The sequence below is a fragment of the Lepidothrix coronata genome, unplaced genomic scaffold (assembly GCF_001604755.1).
Source record: "Lepidothrix coronata isolate B3197 unplaced genomic scaffold, Lepidothrix_coronata-1.0 Scaffold140, whole genome shotgun sequence".
NCBI lineage: Eukaryota > Metazoa > Chordata > Aves > Passeriformes > Pipridae > Lepidothrix > Lepidothrix coronata.
Window position 1 is genome coordinate 710,434 of NW_016690320.1, and position 15,486 is coordinate 725,919.

Below are 15,486 nucleotides of genomic sequence, written 5' to 3' on the forward strand. Positions count from 1 at the left end.
CAGTTACTGTGAGAAAAGGACTGCATGCTGTAGTTTTTAGGAGGGATTAAGGAACTGAAAAATAATCAACTCTAACAACAGGAAGCTCATTTCCACTTAATACCTGTTTATCTTAAACCTGTTAAAGTAATCTGAACACAAAGTGGTACCTGCTTAACATTTTCACCAGCCTCTGGCTTGTGAAATATCAAATGTCTATATTCAACATTTTTGGGGAGACAGACAACAAATACATTAGAGGATCAAGAGGACAGTTGTGAATAAACTCGGTCTTATCATTCTAAGCAGCTTTGAACAAAATCTGGAGCACTTCTCATCAGCATTACATTCTAAGGGAAGAGGAAAGCCTGTCCAGCACTAGTTGCTCAAAAATATAAAACATGTCAGATCCTGAAGGAATCATAAGTGCTATTAGGTGAACAATTTATGACAGTGCAAAACGCTACCCAGATTTTTCAACACCACCTTCCCATTTTCCAGAGTTTTGCTTTATTGACAAATCAGAGTACAGGCTAAAAATTTGTTCCAATTTTAGCTTTTGCTAGATTTCCCTGCAGACTGTCCCCAAATAGCACCCCCAACCCTTCAGATCCAAGATGAAAATCAAATACTGGTAGAAGCATTACAACATTACAGAGATCCAACTAGAGTAAAATCTGAAATTTTGCCACCTTTCATAAGCAAAGTCAAAAGAGGATTATCTCTAAAGGTGTGTACACAGGGTTAGAGAAAAGCTTCTGCCCTACCTAAACAAAACACAGAATCAAAATTTGTTTTACAGCAAAAATCCTGCTGCTTGCTGTCATATTAACTGTGAGCTCAGTGTTGCAATTAAAATCCACTGATTAACATTCTAGTTAGAATATACACCCCTAAAAGCACCTGCACCTTCAGCTGCATCATTAAATGACACACAAGGGGTTTTACATTGTCCTTTTGCCCCCAACTCCCCTCTGTCTCCTGAAGGAGCTTCAGCTGCTCATCCCAGATTTAATGAGGGCACTGCCTTTTGTGGCAAACAGTTGCTAAAACAATATAACCCATTCCCAGGTGTCAGGACGCACTAGTTCAATACTCTCACACTTCCAAAGCACAAAGCTGTACCAGAAGAATAGCTAAAACCCTGATGGAAAAGGAGGAAAAATCCTACCTAGTGCTGTTTGGAGGTCTTTTTGGTAAAGGTTTTGATAAACAAACAATCCCCCCTTCACAGCTCCATCCATATGATTTTCTGAAATTAGCCAAGTTAGTTTTATTAACAAGAACCAACCTACTAAATATCTCCTTCATTAAAAAGATCTGTTACTTTAATTTCTTGCAACAATCAGCAATGTTTTCCAAAACAGTATACACTAATTAAATTTACTAGTTCTTTAAATGCACTGTATCTTTAGACAAACACCACCATTCAAAGCAAAGAAATATTTTCTGACATATTCTCAATAAAAATTGCCATTCAGTTGGCTACAAGAGAAATCACATCATTTTGATGCCTGCTCATTAAAAATTCAGTTATTACTTTTTTAATTGTATTTTTTCCTGATTATTATTATCACTCTCCTCCTTTCCTAAACCTGTCCTCTAGTACTTTTACATATATGCCACAGGCCTCATACTCTTAGCAGAAGTTATTTGTCCTTCAGTATGTTCTGTCATTTCAGCAGATGCATATGTGCCAATGCAGAGCAAAAATATTTTCCCTATCATTAACAAGCCAGTGTAGCACTACTATCAATACAACTCTTTCCTCTTATAGAAACCCCATCCTGCTTGCTCACTATACAGAGAAGCTGCACAGCTATTTTTCCAGCTGGCCCCATTTCTGTCCTAATTAACTCAATAACTAGAAATGCCTTATGTAACAGCAGAAAAGCTACAGAAAATGTTAATCACATTTTTATCTTGCTAAAAATAGGGCACTTTCACACAGGATGTCTGCTCAACTTCCCATTCTATCTGCAGTGTAAATAAAATGCTCAAAACTTTCCATCAATACATATTTCCACTAGGAAAAAACCCACAGTATTCACACACTCTAAGCCAGAACTGCTTTTCAGCTCACTGCAAGTGTTAGTGCTGAAGTACAGTCACCACAGAACACATTTTTTAAAGCATATCTTCTTTCAGTTACAACTGATGTCAGTATTTTAATCTAAAATTAACTGTATGGATTTTCATTCATTACAGGAAAAGAAACAATTTCATATATTCAATGTGCTTTTAAAGGAGTATAAAAAGCCATTGGACTTTTCCACTTCTATGTGGAAAGAGTTGTTAATATCCTACATCATTACAGTTACATGAAAATCTACCCTCTCTGAAAATGATAAAAAACTATTAATTTGGAAACAGAGGTGTTACCATGAGTTTCCCAAATTGTTTTTTAATATACATGTATGCATATCCCCACATATTTATTATTTACAAATCATATACTTTAATGTGTTTAAACATGGAAGTCAAATGTAACTTTTTTAGGCCTCAAAAATTAATTTCTATCCCCACAAATATGCATCAAGATAATTAAGGCTGTGCAATAATTCTTCTGCTTCAGAGTTCTAAATGCAGGCCTAGCACTGCATAAGTAAGAATTTGACATTACAGATTTTACTTCTTATATTTAAACAGCACATTAAAGACCAATACACAAGTTATTTCTTGCTACAATAACAAGCAATAATCTATATTTAGGACTCTGGTTCTGTTCAAGAACAAATACTGCATTAACATGAACATTCACACCTTTTTTTAAGCCTGTCCTTGTACTTTCAGTCATTTTTTCTCAGAGAAATGATCAGCACAGTCTGAGAAACGGTTTCATTTTTTAAAACATATTTGTCACTATATAAAACACATGGTTGCACAAATTAACACCATGCTGTGTTCTATCTACTTCCCCATGCTCTATAAAAAGCCAAACTAATGAACAAAATGCACAACTACTTTCACTTGGCAAATTTAAGATGAAAGGAAGGCCAAGAAAATACATCAGTGAACAAAAAAACAAACAAAAAATGGAACACAAAAATGAACCTATAAAACAAAACAAAACCAAACAAAAACATCCCCCAAAAAATCCTCCTCCAAACACTGAAGCATTCAGATACCGTGTCAAGATATGCTAGAGAAGCAACCATGTAAACCCACTGCAAGCTCATTGCACTGAGTTTATCTAGGTAAAACATTTGATATATATACAATACTTTTCTCTTATTATCCCTAAAGCTCCTTCAGCTGCCTCCTATTTCAAGTTCTTATCACAATCAACTTTTTTTCTCTTCATAGTTTTCTATATTTTCAAATGCAGTTAAGTACTAGCAGGTATTTCTATAGAATTGTCGTTACCACAGTCAGTTACCAAAGCTATAGTAGCTAAAATTTTTAATACAGTTCAGCAGCTAAAAAAAAAAAAAAAAAATGGATCAACTCAGCAGTACATGACTAATCAGACCCAGCAACCTTCCAGTACATTGTTCAGAAACCATTAACTTTTACATTAAAGATTTTAGATTTGGTGTAATTCTTCTGTAAGCTCTGCATGTACTTTTCCCATCAAGAATTTATTTTGTAATGCTCACATTACTTGCAGTAAGTCTATTTGTAGCACTAACTTCTACAAAAACACAAATACAGCTCCAAAGAACTTATGAAAGACTATTGTGCATGATGAAAGACAATTAATAAAAAATAACTCAGGATTTAGCTTTACCTGAAGGAACAGCTGTACTGTTCTGGTGGTTTTCACCAGGTGACACAAATAAGTCTTCCTCCCCCTCAGTAGATGAACTGGAGGAAGATTCACTGCTGAGATCGTTCTCGCTGGAGCTGCTGGAGCTGGGCAGCAGCGCGTACTTCCTGCGCGCCAGCACCTCCCGCTTCTTCCTCTGCATTAAAATCCGCTCTTTTTGGTTCTGTGTCCGCTGGGACGAACCTGTTTTCACAACTCTTTTCCTATATGGGAGCCTTCTTAAAGAGCTGTTGTGAAAGCAGGGCCTTTTCATGAGTAACCCGGGTACAGAGTCTGCCTCAGTGCGAGGCCACTTGTGTGACCTGGCACTGTGAGTTCTGCTCGCAGGATTCAGCACTGCCTGAGGGTGTCTGACAGGAGCATCCTTCTCTTCATCAGATGTTACTGTGTCAGAGTCTCCAAAGTGTAAGCTAGAGGAAGGTGAAGAGATACAGTCACTAAAAGAAGAGTCATTGTCCTCACTCTGTGTTTCTAGATGCTGTCTCAATCCCAAGATTCCTTTGTTTTCCTTATCAGGACAGTTCTGAGTGTACGAAGGACCAGCCTGCTGGCTCTTGCGTTTTTTTCGCACCACGATACTTTTTTCTTGGTCTGTATGGTTGCCATTCATGTCCTTCTGCTTTTGAGAGTCACCACATAAGTGGGAGAACTCATTCCCTACTTTACTGGCAATCATCTCAACTTCTGCAGTGAAGCTTTTGGCCGCCCCAATAGGCTCAGGGTTCAAGAGGATCCCCTTCAGACTCTCCTGTCTCTTTGGTGCATCAGAAGGAACTTCACTCTTCATATCCGCTTCTGGAGTATAAACTATATTACATTCAGGAGTCCATTCAGACATGGAAAGATTTAAGGAAGGCCTAGAAAATAAAAACAGATAAGCATCAAGAAAACAAGCATGAGATTTTTCAAAAGCAAAACTGAAATCAGAGAAAACCCATTCACTGCTAAGACAATCCCCCCAGTGGGAATAGCAAAACAGGGGTAACCAAAATACAACTGTTTCAAAATATTAAGAATACTGCTTGACAAGGTCATTTTTCATGAAGACAAAACTCCTAGAACTTGCACTGAAGGGAAGTTCTTATAGTCAGTGAAAATGTTGATGTATGTCTCCTGCAAAATGTATGGTATCTGCTTTCCCAATGCTTAAGCATGGGAGCTTTACATGCCACTACTTACAGAAGTGACCTAAGCTTTGGCTACATAGCTCCAATAGCCATCAACTAAACTGCAGGCTTAAATAAGGCCTACATCTTCCCCTACAGCAGTACATATGGACAGCAAATTCTTCAACACAATGCATAGTGTTGTATGGTGACAACTGAGCTATAAAAATCAGTTACTCATAATTCATGGTTCTTTTCTGATATGAAAAGGAAGGAAACAGGAGAGATTTTGAATCTTTATTGTTTTGGGGCAAAGTAACAGAAACCCATTTATTACCTAGAGTGTCTTTAAGGAACACCAGACATTAGAAGTACAGTGTACCAAGCTATTTTCAGTCCATGTACTTTTCACTCCACCCTGGGACACAAACTGAGCATATCCTATCATGTTCCCCTAAGAGTCAGCACCAGGCAGGTTCCCCTCCCTGCCAAAATATAAACCTGCGAACGTACAACAATACAACATTACCCTCAAAGACTGTTTAAAAGAACAACTTTTGCATTAGAAAGCTACTGAGACACAGACAACGGTAACCCCAGTAATATATCCACCTTCAACCTGCTTAATCTGGCATCTCTGCCTTCTGTTTAAATTCCCAAAAGGAAGTAAAATGAAAGCATTTGGTTCCCACTGTGATAACCACTGAAATATTTGTTACTGTAACTAATATCAGTTTTTTATGCCTCAACTGAATAAGGCTATAGCAGATATTTGACAGCTGTACTAATTAAGCAGTTAATTGCTCCCTCTTTTCTCTCCCCCCTCTCACCACTTGTTTGAAGAAACACCTCCTGTGCTCTTCTAGAAGGAATGTTTATTCACTGAACCAGAATGAAGAGCTCACCAATCTGAAAAATAAGTCTTCCAACCAGATCAGACAGCAATTCAGTTCATCACATAAGCACACCAACAGCTACACCCAGCTCACAGCAAGTTGTGCTGAACTACCAAAAGGCTGCTTAAGAAAACATGTGCAGCTACACCCTAAGGGGAAATGGGGCTCCTTGAGCAGCACAGCAGGAATCTGCATTGAGTCAAAAGTCTGAGATATCAGCAAGAACAGCCACTCAGAGGGACCCTGACAGGTGAGTCTGTGCAAACCTGACCAAGTTCAACAGGGCCAAGGGCAAGGTCCTGCAGCTGGGCCAGGGCAATCCCAAGCACAAATCCAGGCTGGGCAGAGAACAGAGTGAGAGCACACCTGGGGAGAAGAACTTGGGGGGGTGTTGGTGGATGAGAAACACAGCATGACTTGGCAATATGTGTCTGCAGCCCAGAAAGTCAACTGTGTCCTGAGCTACATCACAAAAAGCACAGCCAGCACGTCAGGGGAGGGGATCCTCCCTCTCTACCACACCTGGAGTGCTGTGTCCAGCCCTGGGGCCCCCAGCATAAGAAGGATGTGGAGGTGCTGCAGCAAGTCCAGAGGAAGGCCATGAAGATGCTCTGACGGCTGGAGCATCTCTGATACAGAGACAGGCTGAGAGAGCTGGGGTTGTTCAGCCTGGACAAGAAAAGACTCTAGGAAGACCTTACAGCACCTTCCAGTGCCTACAAAGGGGCCAAGAGAGCTGGAGAGGGACTGTGGATATGAGCATGGAGTGGCAGGCAAGGGGGAATGGCTTCAAACCAAAAGAAGGTAGGTTTAGATTAGTTAAAGGGAAGAAATTCTTCCCTGTGAGGGTGGGGAGGCCCTGGCACAGGTTGCCCAGAGAAGCTGTGGCTGCCCCAGCCCTGGAAGTATTCAAAGACAAGTTGGATGGGGCTTTGGCACCTGATCTAGTGGAAGGTGTCCCTGCCCATGGCAAGGGGGTTGGAACTAGGTGCCCTTTAAGGTTCTTTCAAACCCAAACCATCCCATGATAATTCTTTGATCTATGGCAGGGTAAGTAGCACTGCCTAATTCAGGTCCATAATCTTCTGCCTGAATCCCCAAATTCTTCAAAATGCCAATGCATTCTTACATCCAGTGCTAATATTTATAGCTCTCATTTATTTTATCATAGAATAAATCACTACAAGATTGAGACTACAGGACAGATTCAAATCAAAGTTTTCTACACTGTTCCACTAACTGATGCTTCCGGGAGCAGCTGTGAGCTGGCTGTTCCTAACAGACCCCAAAGAATTACTTATTTCAGTTTGCAAGGGGTGTAAGCTGATGTATCATCCCAGGCAGCCTGCATTCTCTTCACAGCCATAAGCAACTAATCTACTACTTCATGGCATGTAATTTGAAATAAAAATTTTGCAAAAGGCATATATGCTGCAGTACTATAATCTAAAGAAGCCATAAGATCACAGAATCTTTCTGGAGATCAAGAAAGGATCTTTTGGATCCTAGAACCCCAGCTGAAAAGACCCATTTGAATGTTCTCACTGGAGGTCCTACAAACATCTCTAACAGTTGTTAAATGTGAGGTCTATATCCTGTGATAAGTAGGAAAGTGTTGCTGTTCTCTTTGGAATTACAGCAGGTAGGTATGTCTTCCATCAAAGTCAAAAGCTAACTGTGTGTAAGCTGGACTAAACTTCTTGTCAGTCTAGACAACAGGACAGGGTCTTAATTTCAATTCATTAAAGCACAACTTTTTTTTTTTCAGCAATAAGTTGTTGTGGAATGCAGTATATAAGGCTACCTTCTTTCTTAGGACTGAAAAAAAGAGGTTCAAAAATTGGAAAAAAACTCAGAACAAACATTAAGAGTGTAAGAAGTCTACACAGCAAACAAAGACGACTATTAGAGCTGTGGAATTCTGCTGTCTACCCTTCTCTGCTCCTGACAGCTCCTGAAGAAACACCAGCTCTCACACGCCCTGTGCTTGCCTGTACCCTCACACACGGACCATCTTTCTCTGCAAAAATTAAGACCAAGACTTCCATTTTATAAAATTTCTAACAAGGACAGGAATTCTGCATTCAAACCTGTCACAGGCACACAGAGAACAAGCAGTACACAGTCCTTTCTCTCATCCTCACAAGGTCACCTTTAAGGCAGGATTTTTGCTGTTATTTATGCACCACCGTTTTACAGAAATGTAACACCCAGTCTAGTCAACCTTCACCACAGTCCAAAAGCAAACCAGACTCTCCCACAATAACTCTGTATTTCATCACAAGTAGTTTTTTAGAAAATCCACAAAATATTTCAATTTGGGGAAAAAAATATTATTTTATTCAGGAAGCTTACTGTCTTTGAACACAGTCATAACTTGCCATCTTGTATTGCATGTCCAGCTTTACACACTGTTTCCTGTCCTTTTAACTGGATAAATTAAGGGGACAGTGCTATTTGATTCTGAAGTTTTTTTAAGCAACAAAAATCTGAACGTTTTCCCACAATCAGGGGCTTGTTTACAAAGGACTGTTCTACTCATTGGAGTGTTCCCCCCCACTTTATTGTTAAACTCTACTGGAGAAATCTCCATCAGTATGAAAATTCTGCATTCTGAATGTGATTAACTTGGTATAAGCTCTGTTTACTGTAGCACAGAGGGCACTGGGCTGAAATACAGATATAGTTATGTAAGCTACAGCCAAAAAATTAAAGCAACGACATTTACACTTTGAGAAACCTCAAACTACTGTAAGATGACAAAAAAAATGAAATTACCTCACAGTGAAAAGTAGTGCATCTAAACCACTATTTACTGGCTTAGTTTTATTCCAACAGGCAGCCTAGTTAACACAGATTCAAGCATTTTGTATATTTTCACTCTTACAACCATGGAAAAGTCTGCAGTAACTCAAGTAAGTAATGAAGAACTCTCCATTTTTGCTAACCAGCACAGAGCCTGAAGCACTGCTTGCTCAGGGGAGAGCTGCTGACTCCCAACTACATCATCACACAACAGCTTAAACAGGAATATGTTCTGGAAGTGAATGACAGCAATCAACAATGACAAATAATCCATTCCTTCACTACTCAGAAATGCCATTACAAACTGTCAAACAAAAAATTTGACCAAAGGAGACAAAAGTTGGAAGAAGAGCTCACCATTTAACTAGATTTCAACGCATTTTAAGTATCTTCAGTGGTTATACATATGAAATACCCACAGTATGTTCTTTTACACAGAAGACAAAGTTTAAAAGGGATCTACAAAAATACTATGCAAACAGTCATTAGAATGAGGTCATCTGCTGTTAGACCTTTAGAAGATCCTACAGTATCTACCTCTAATTAGAAGTAGTCCTCAGAAGCTTTTGCAAAAAGCAGCAAGATGCAGTAAACTCAGTCAGCATTAGTGTTCCTCCTTCCTAATGAAAACATTTGCCTATGGAATTAGTGAGTCAAAACTTTGAGAGGAAAAATGGGGAAGTATCTTCTTTTAAGCCATTACAACTCAATGAAGAGCTGTTAAGACAGGTACGTGGAAAGCTATAAATAGTTATTCTAAGTTCCCCTCTAAGGTATATGACTATTTAGAATCATGAAGTGCATATGACTTATCCATTCATGTCACAAATTAAAACCATTGTTATTAATCAGGCCAAGACACAGCAGTGCAAGAAAACTGATGCAAATGGGAGAAGCCCCTTGAAATTTTAAGTCAAAAAGCAAGCTCAAAGTTTGAGATCTTTACAGCAGGCAAATTTATGATCACATGTTAAAGCAAAACACATTTGAGTTATAAGATGGAGCAAAGTATTTTGTCATTAATAATTAATTCCTTTTATTAGCAATCAAAACGCATGCAGCATTAAAGCACTATAAACCAGTGAAATGCTTAATTATACAACATATAACTAAATTTTTTAGCATAAACTTGGTGAATACATGTGATCTAATACAGAATTACTCTGAAAATGTATCTTCAGCTACATTTTAAAACACAGTCAACTCCCTTCACCATCAAGAAGCAATGTCCTTGCATTTGTAGTTCCTTTATTCAGTCCTAATTCTTGTTTTCTTTGCATATGGTCACTGAACTCACAATTAACTTTTAAAATTAATTCCCTTCCCTAATATGTGGTTTGGATCAGATTTTACTTTCAACATGATTTTGACTCTGACAAGGCAACAGTGGTGCTGTTAAATTCATGACAAATCTCACTGTTAAGGTCTGGTATGCACAGAAATTACACTGTGTATCCTCTTCCTACCACAGGACTTTTTTTAACCTGCAAACATGGCCTTCAAAGAAAGGACCAGCAACAAAAGCATCACACAAGCCTTGTTTTAGATTGTTTTAGAACACCAACAGTTATTTCTTTCCTCTCATTAAAAACATGTATTCTTATGCTTTCAGCAAGGCTTTTCCATTAGATACATCGAGAAACGGGAAAATGAAAAAGCTTATAAAATTCATACAAGGCCTTCAGCAAAAGTGAGACAACCCAAGTACTGCTACTTCCCCATCTCCACAGCAGGGAGCCAGACAAGATCCATTTGTGTCCAGCCCTGATGCACTGGAGGCTGACACAGGACTTGGGAGCCATTTCAGGAGCTGCACCCCCAACTCAATCTCATGGAGATCCAATCTCAGTGCTGTCGTGCCCTGCTCCAACAAAAATAAAGAACTCACTGAGCAGTTCACAAACACAACACTCATTAGCCTAAAAGAGCCAGTCATGCCCTATTCATTTCATTTCTATCAAGCAGGGACAACCTGCACAATGCAGGGTAAGTAGCAAGAAGAAAAATATCCAATATTCAGTTCCACTATCAGGAAAAGAACTGCAATCAGATTTTGAAACTTTTACTGCATTGCATTTTGGTTGTTCTTCATTTTTACCTCTTCATGAGACAAACAGTGCTCTTTTAAAGCTTGTTCTAACAACTTAATTTTAGCATACTATATATTGGTCTTCTAATCTTTGCCAGAAAATAAAGCAATTTATAAGTTAAAAATCTATGCATTTTATAAAACGGCACCATATAAACATATAAAACAATCAGAAACTCCATTATGTTTGCTTCGCTATTATGTAGCAAACACATCTTTATTCACAGGACAATATGAAATACCATTGCAGACCACTCTCAATTTCCTTTCTATGCTTTAATGCAGCCACAGTGACGACCTCGATTTTTGGATGACAGAATTACTTGAGAGTTCTCCAAGCAGAATCCTTCTCCTTTGCCTCACAGAAATGTGCAGTACTGCAGAACAACATGCACAGTATTAATTACTAACTGTATGATAATATTCTGGAAACAGGTTCTTTTTTACAGACTCCCAAAGACAGTCCATCACATCCACCCAGACAGAAGGGTTTGACTGTGCTTTGCAGGGAGGTGCTACCACTACATGAGCCACAGCAGTGCAGGGAGGCTTATCCACTCCTTGCAGCCAATTCTAGGAATCATCACTGGCTTGGAAGGTCTGCTCTTAAAGTGAAACAATGTTATTTCAAGTACAGTACTACTCTTACTAACCTTTGCAAAGCCACCTCTAAGTCAGGCCACAGCAACTGTGCTGTCTAGCACTGTAACGAGCGGTATCCATCCTCTGCACCAGCAAAGTCTCCTTAATTTTATCCCTGAAAAAAACTCCTCACACCTTCAAGGTTTGTTTTCTCATGCATAAGTCAATTCATACCCTGCACCAGAAATGTCAGGCCACCTATAGGACAGCTACAGAATACCCCTGTTATGCCACACTGCCATTCAGCTCCAAGATCTACCACCACTGTACTCTCGTGGAGAGACTACTGAAAGTGTCTTTCTCACTTGTTTTAACAGAATCCAGCATAGGACAGCTACAAACAGAAGAGCTCTTCCACAGGACGGGATCTATGGCCTGGCTCTAGTTGGAAAAGAGAAAATGCACAGAGTGTGTGCAGCTGGAAGTGCCTCAGGTACATGAGCTGGGGGGCCAAGAGCAGCAGGTGACTGTCCCACAGTAACTGAGTCATCCCAAGGCCATAAAGTACCCACAGAAATCCCAGCACTGCTCCAGCATCAGCACATCCCACCTGGGCAGGGACTCTGGCTTTGCTCGATGGACACAAGCAGGTGTGTTGGACAAACATGGTGTTCACAAGGACGTTCTTCAGCCTCGACACTTCTCTGCTCTGTCCCAGGCTCAGTTACCTACATTAACACTACCTAAATCACGGCTCCAAGACACAAGTATTATGATTTGGCAATCAGGAATGTGTTGGCTTCAATGAACTCCAAGACAAATATAACAGCAATGAACCCGGGAATAAAAAGTTGTAGCTTTATAAGAGAATGACAAAATGCAATTTTTATTGGAGGTTAAGACCTTAACTAGGATTTCTGCTTCCAGAGACAGCTAAGGAAGTTACATGGCCACCAAAAATTATTTAAAAAAATATTTCTTATTCCCCCTGGCTTTTTGACCTTTAAGGTGTGTATAACCATTCTTGATGCGGTGTCATTTTGCAAACACTTCTTGATAAAGCTTTGAGGAGCAAAGTAAAAGATAACCTTTGCCACAACTGTTAACAAGAACCTTGCAAGTGAGAACTATGAAAGGAACCATTAGGACAGTTTTATGCTATTCGTCAGGAAACCTGTGACAAGGAAGGGATTTTTTTGATACTAAACTAAGTAGATCTACCAGTTTCTGAGGGAAGGACAGTGCAGCAAACTTCTCCACTCTTCACCAGTGGAGCCAAGAGGCAGAGGGTAAAAGGAAACATTTTACCCAACAGCAGTCAACTATTAGGACTGCACTTTATTGACAAAAAATGAATTACAGAAGCAAACAGCCTTTACTGCCTCTTGCTAGTAAAGTCACCAACCAGCCCTCTCAGATTTCATGTGGTAAACACTTAATAAGGAACACATCATTTTAATTTATAGCAATTACTTTTCCAAATAGCATGAGCTACATAAAACAGCAAAATAATCTTGTCAGCAAAATTCTGGGTTAGTGAAAGAAGCATTTTCCTTTCTTCTTTCCCCTCTGCTCTGTCAGGGTTCTCTTTTAGGTCTGACAGGAGCCCACCAAGAAAAACACTAATTAATCCTTAAGCCTGAAGGAAGTTCCCAAGTCAAAGACTTCAGCTGCAGATACAGTTTGTGTTTTCTGCAAGAGCACTACAGACTCTGGAAGCAGCCGATTACTGTCACCTACACTGACAAAACTTGGGAGACTGTGACTGGGAGCAATCCTCCTGTGCCTATGATGTACATGTATCCCATACAATATTACTACATACACACATTTATAAATCTGTTCCCAACCTTACTAAGGTGCAAACAGCCAAACCACTACAGATCTGGTGATAAAACTCACTGAAAGGAGGCTGCACACAAGTAAAGCTGTGGGGACATCTTTATACAACACCTGCCCACGGCAAATCCATCTCTCTGTAATCCCCATTGTTTATATGTGAATTAAATCTTTCTGTTCCCCATCCTATCCTCACCCCCCCCTCATTATTTCCCCATTTTTTCAACTGCTTAACATCCAAGCCTCCATAGTTCACCAGCCAGGGAGGAGGACACTGTCACCCATATTTTCTCAAAAGAATGTTCTCACCATTACAGGAAATACAAGCAACTGAAATGAAAGATTCTCCATCTTGGAAAAAAAAAGGCAGCAACTGCTGCCAGCTCAATGTTACTGCAGCACAACCACCTCCACTGAAAGTCAACTGCTCTGACTGATCTAGTTATGTAGGTCAGCAAAGTTATTAATTTAAAGATAAAGTGCGAGTCACAGACATGTTAAGACGCACTCTTAATACACTTGTACAAAATCCACTGCTTCATAAAAGACACAGTTCTGAAAGGTCAGAATGTTCCCATCCAGACTCTGAAAGGACATGCAAAATATGCATGAACACTATGAGCTGTTGTTCACCCCCAGGCTCCCAGTACCACACACAACCACAGCTGGAGCTGCCAGGGCTTCAACCATCAACAAAAATAAACAGCTTTGTGAATATACAGGACTTCAAGAGTTTTAAAACAGGAAGCTTGGTGTCTTACACACTTTTATTTAACTAAGGGGAAATGCAAAAGGTACACTCCCAGCCTTTCCCATCTGATGAATTCCAGAGGTGATTCCATACTGTGAATGACTGCACGAGACAAGTAGATGTTCACTTTATCAAATGAACCAACATCACATCTTTCCTTATCAATCCCTACACATCAGCAAGAATCTTGGCTAACAGGGTTTTTCTGTGCCCCCCACCCCCCTTTATCCAACAAAGGTAAGAGCAGAAACATTTAAATTGTTGGATAACCCCTTCGATAGCAAGGACTACAGATATGTCACCTATAAAGAGCTTTAACTTTTGTCTGTAATAGAGACAAAGCATTCTAATTATTTAAATAACAATTTTCCTCCAAAATGTTTCTACTGAGTATCCAGAATTAATTTATCTTTGGAAATTTCTACTGGTTACAACAAAGACAATATAAGGTCTTATTCTGCACCCGAAAATCTAGTTTTCCTTTAAGAGTTTATAACACAGATATTCCAAAATGACAAATGTCATTTGCTATCCAGGTCTCCACCATGAGCAGTCAATTCTCATCTTTTTGGTCAAATATTTGTTTCTGAAGTAACTGCATTAGAATCAAATGAAATCGGGCTATTACAGCAAATTCTTCCCTTCTGCATTATGTCCTCTTTTGGAAGAGCATTTGGCTCTCAAGAATTGAGGATCTCCTTTAATCTGCTAAAGCAACCAGGCCTTGCTTATGATTTAAAACCATTTCAAGCCATGGAAGAGCTCAAACAGCATGAAAATCCATGAATACTCAGCCCTAACCACCAAACCACTGACACTTAAAGTAAGTCCCCAGCCCATTCCAGCAGTTCCCAGCCCACGTACCTCTGGAATTCCGGCCCACACCTCTGAATGGACGCGGCTCCCTTGTTTGCCAGGCACAAAACACCTGACGACGAGGGATTTTTTAACACGGGTTAAAGGAACATCAACTTCGCCAACAAAACAAATGACGTCATAACCACCCCTGCTCCCGCACAGCAATAAAAACCCATTTCCGCGCGGGGAAAATCCGTGACAGCTCCGTGACAACCCCCCGAGAGCCGCGGCCGCCCGCGGTGAAGGCACCGCTTTGTGCGTCAGCGAGGCGCTGCAAAAAAAGGGAAAAACACATTCTGCGCGCAGTGCCCCCCTCCGCAGGGCCCCGCCGGCCTCAGGGAGCGGCCGGGAGGATCAGGGACCCCCGCCCGCCCGGCCCCGCCGCCCCCCGTACCTGAGACAGCGAGGCCGCGGGGGAAGGGGCGGGTGCCGCCGGCGCGCTGCGCAGGGCCGAGCGGGCGGAGCGGCCCCCGCGGCGCTGCCCGGCGCTGCCCCGCGCCCCCGCGGTATCCCCGCGGAGCCCGGCGCGCTCCCGGTCCGGCGCTGCCCCGGGCGGGCCCCGCGCGGTGCTGGCGCAGCCCCCGCCGCTCCCAGCGCAGCGCGGCCCCGCGCGACACCCGGCGCTGCTTTACAGCCGCACGCAAAGCGCAGCCGCGCCGCGCGAGCCACGCCCCCCGCAAAGCGCCCCCTGCCGGGCGGAGGGGACGGAGCGGGGAGAGGGAGTGAGGGGACAGGGATGGGATATGGGAAGGGATAGGATGGGATGGGATGGGATCAGGGACGGGACGGGACGCCATCGGATCGGGATGTGA

General features: G+C 41.2%; 1 protein-coding gene across 1 annotated transcript in view; it reads right to left on the bottom strand.

Moving 5' to 3' along the window:
* RNF111 (ring finger protein 111) overlaps positions 1-15,081 on the bottom strand; it is a 45,999-nt gene extending 30,918 nt beyond the window's left edge. Inside the window, exons 1-2 of the mRNA XM_017827449.1 lie at positions 15,069-15,081; positions 3,710-4,605 (exon numbers count right to left, since the gene is read on the bottom strand). Of these exons, the coding sequence (XP_017682938.1) occupies positions 3,710-4,586 (877 nt within the window). The 5' untranslated portion in view covers positions 4,587-4,605; positions 15,069-15,081. The remainder of the gene's footprint in view (positions 1-3,709; positions 4,606-15,068) is intronic.
* Positions 15,082-15,486: the final 405 nt, after the last annotated feature.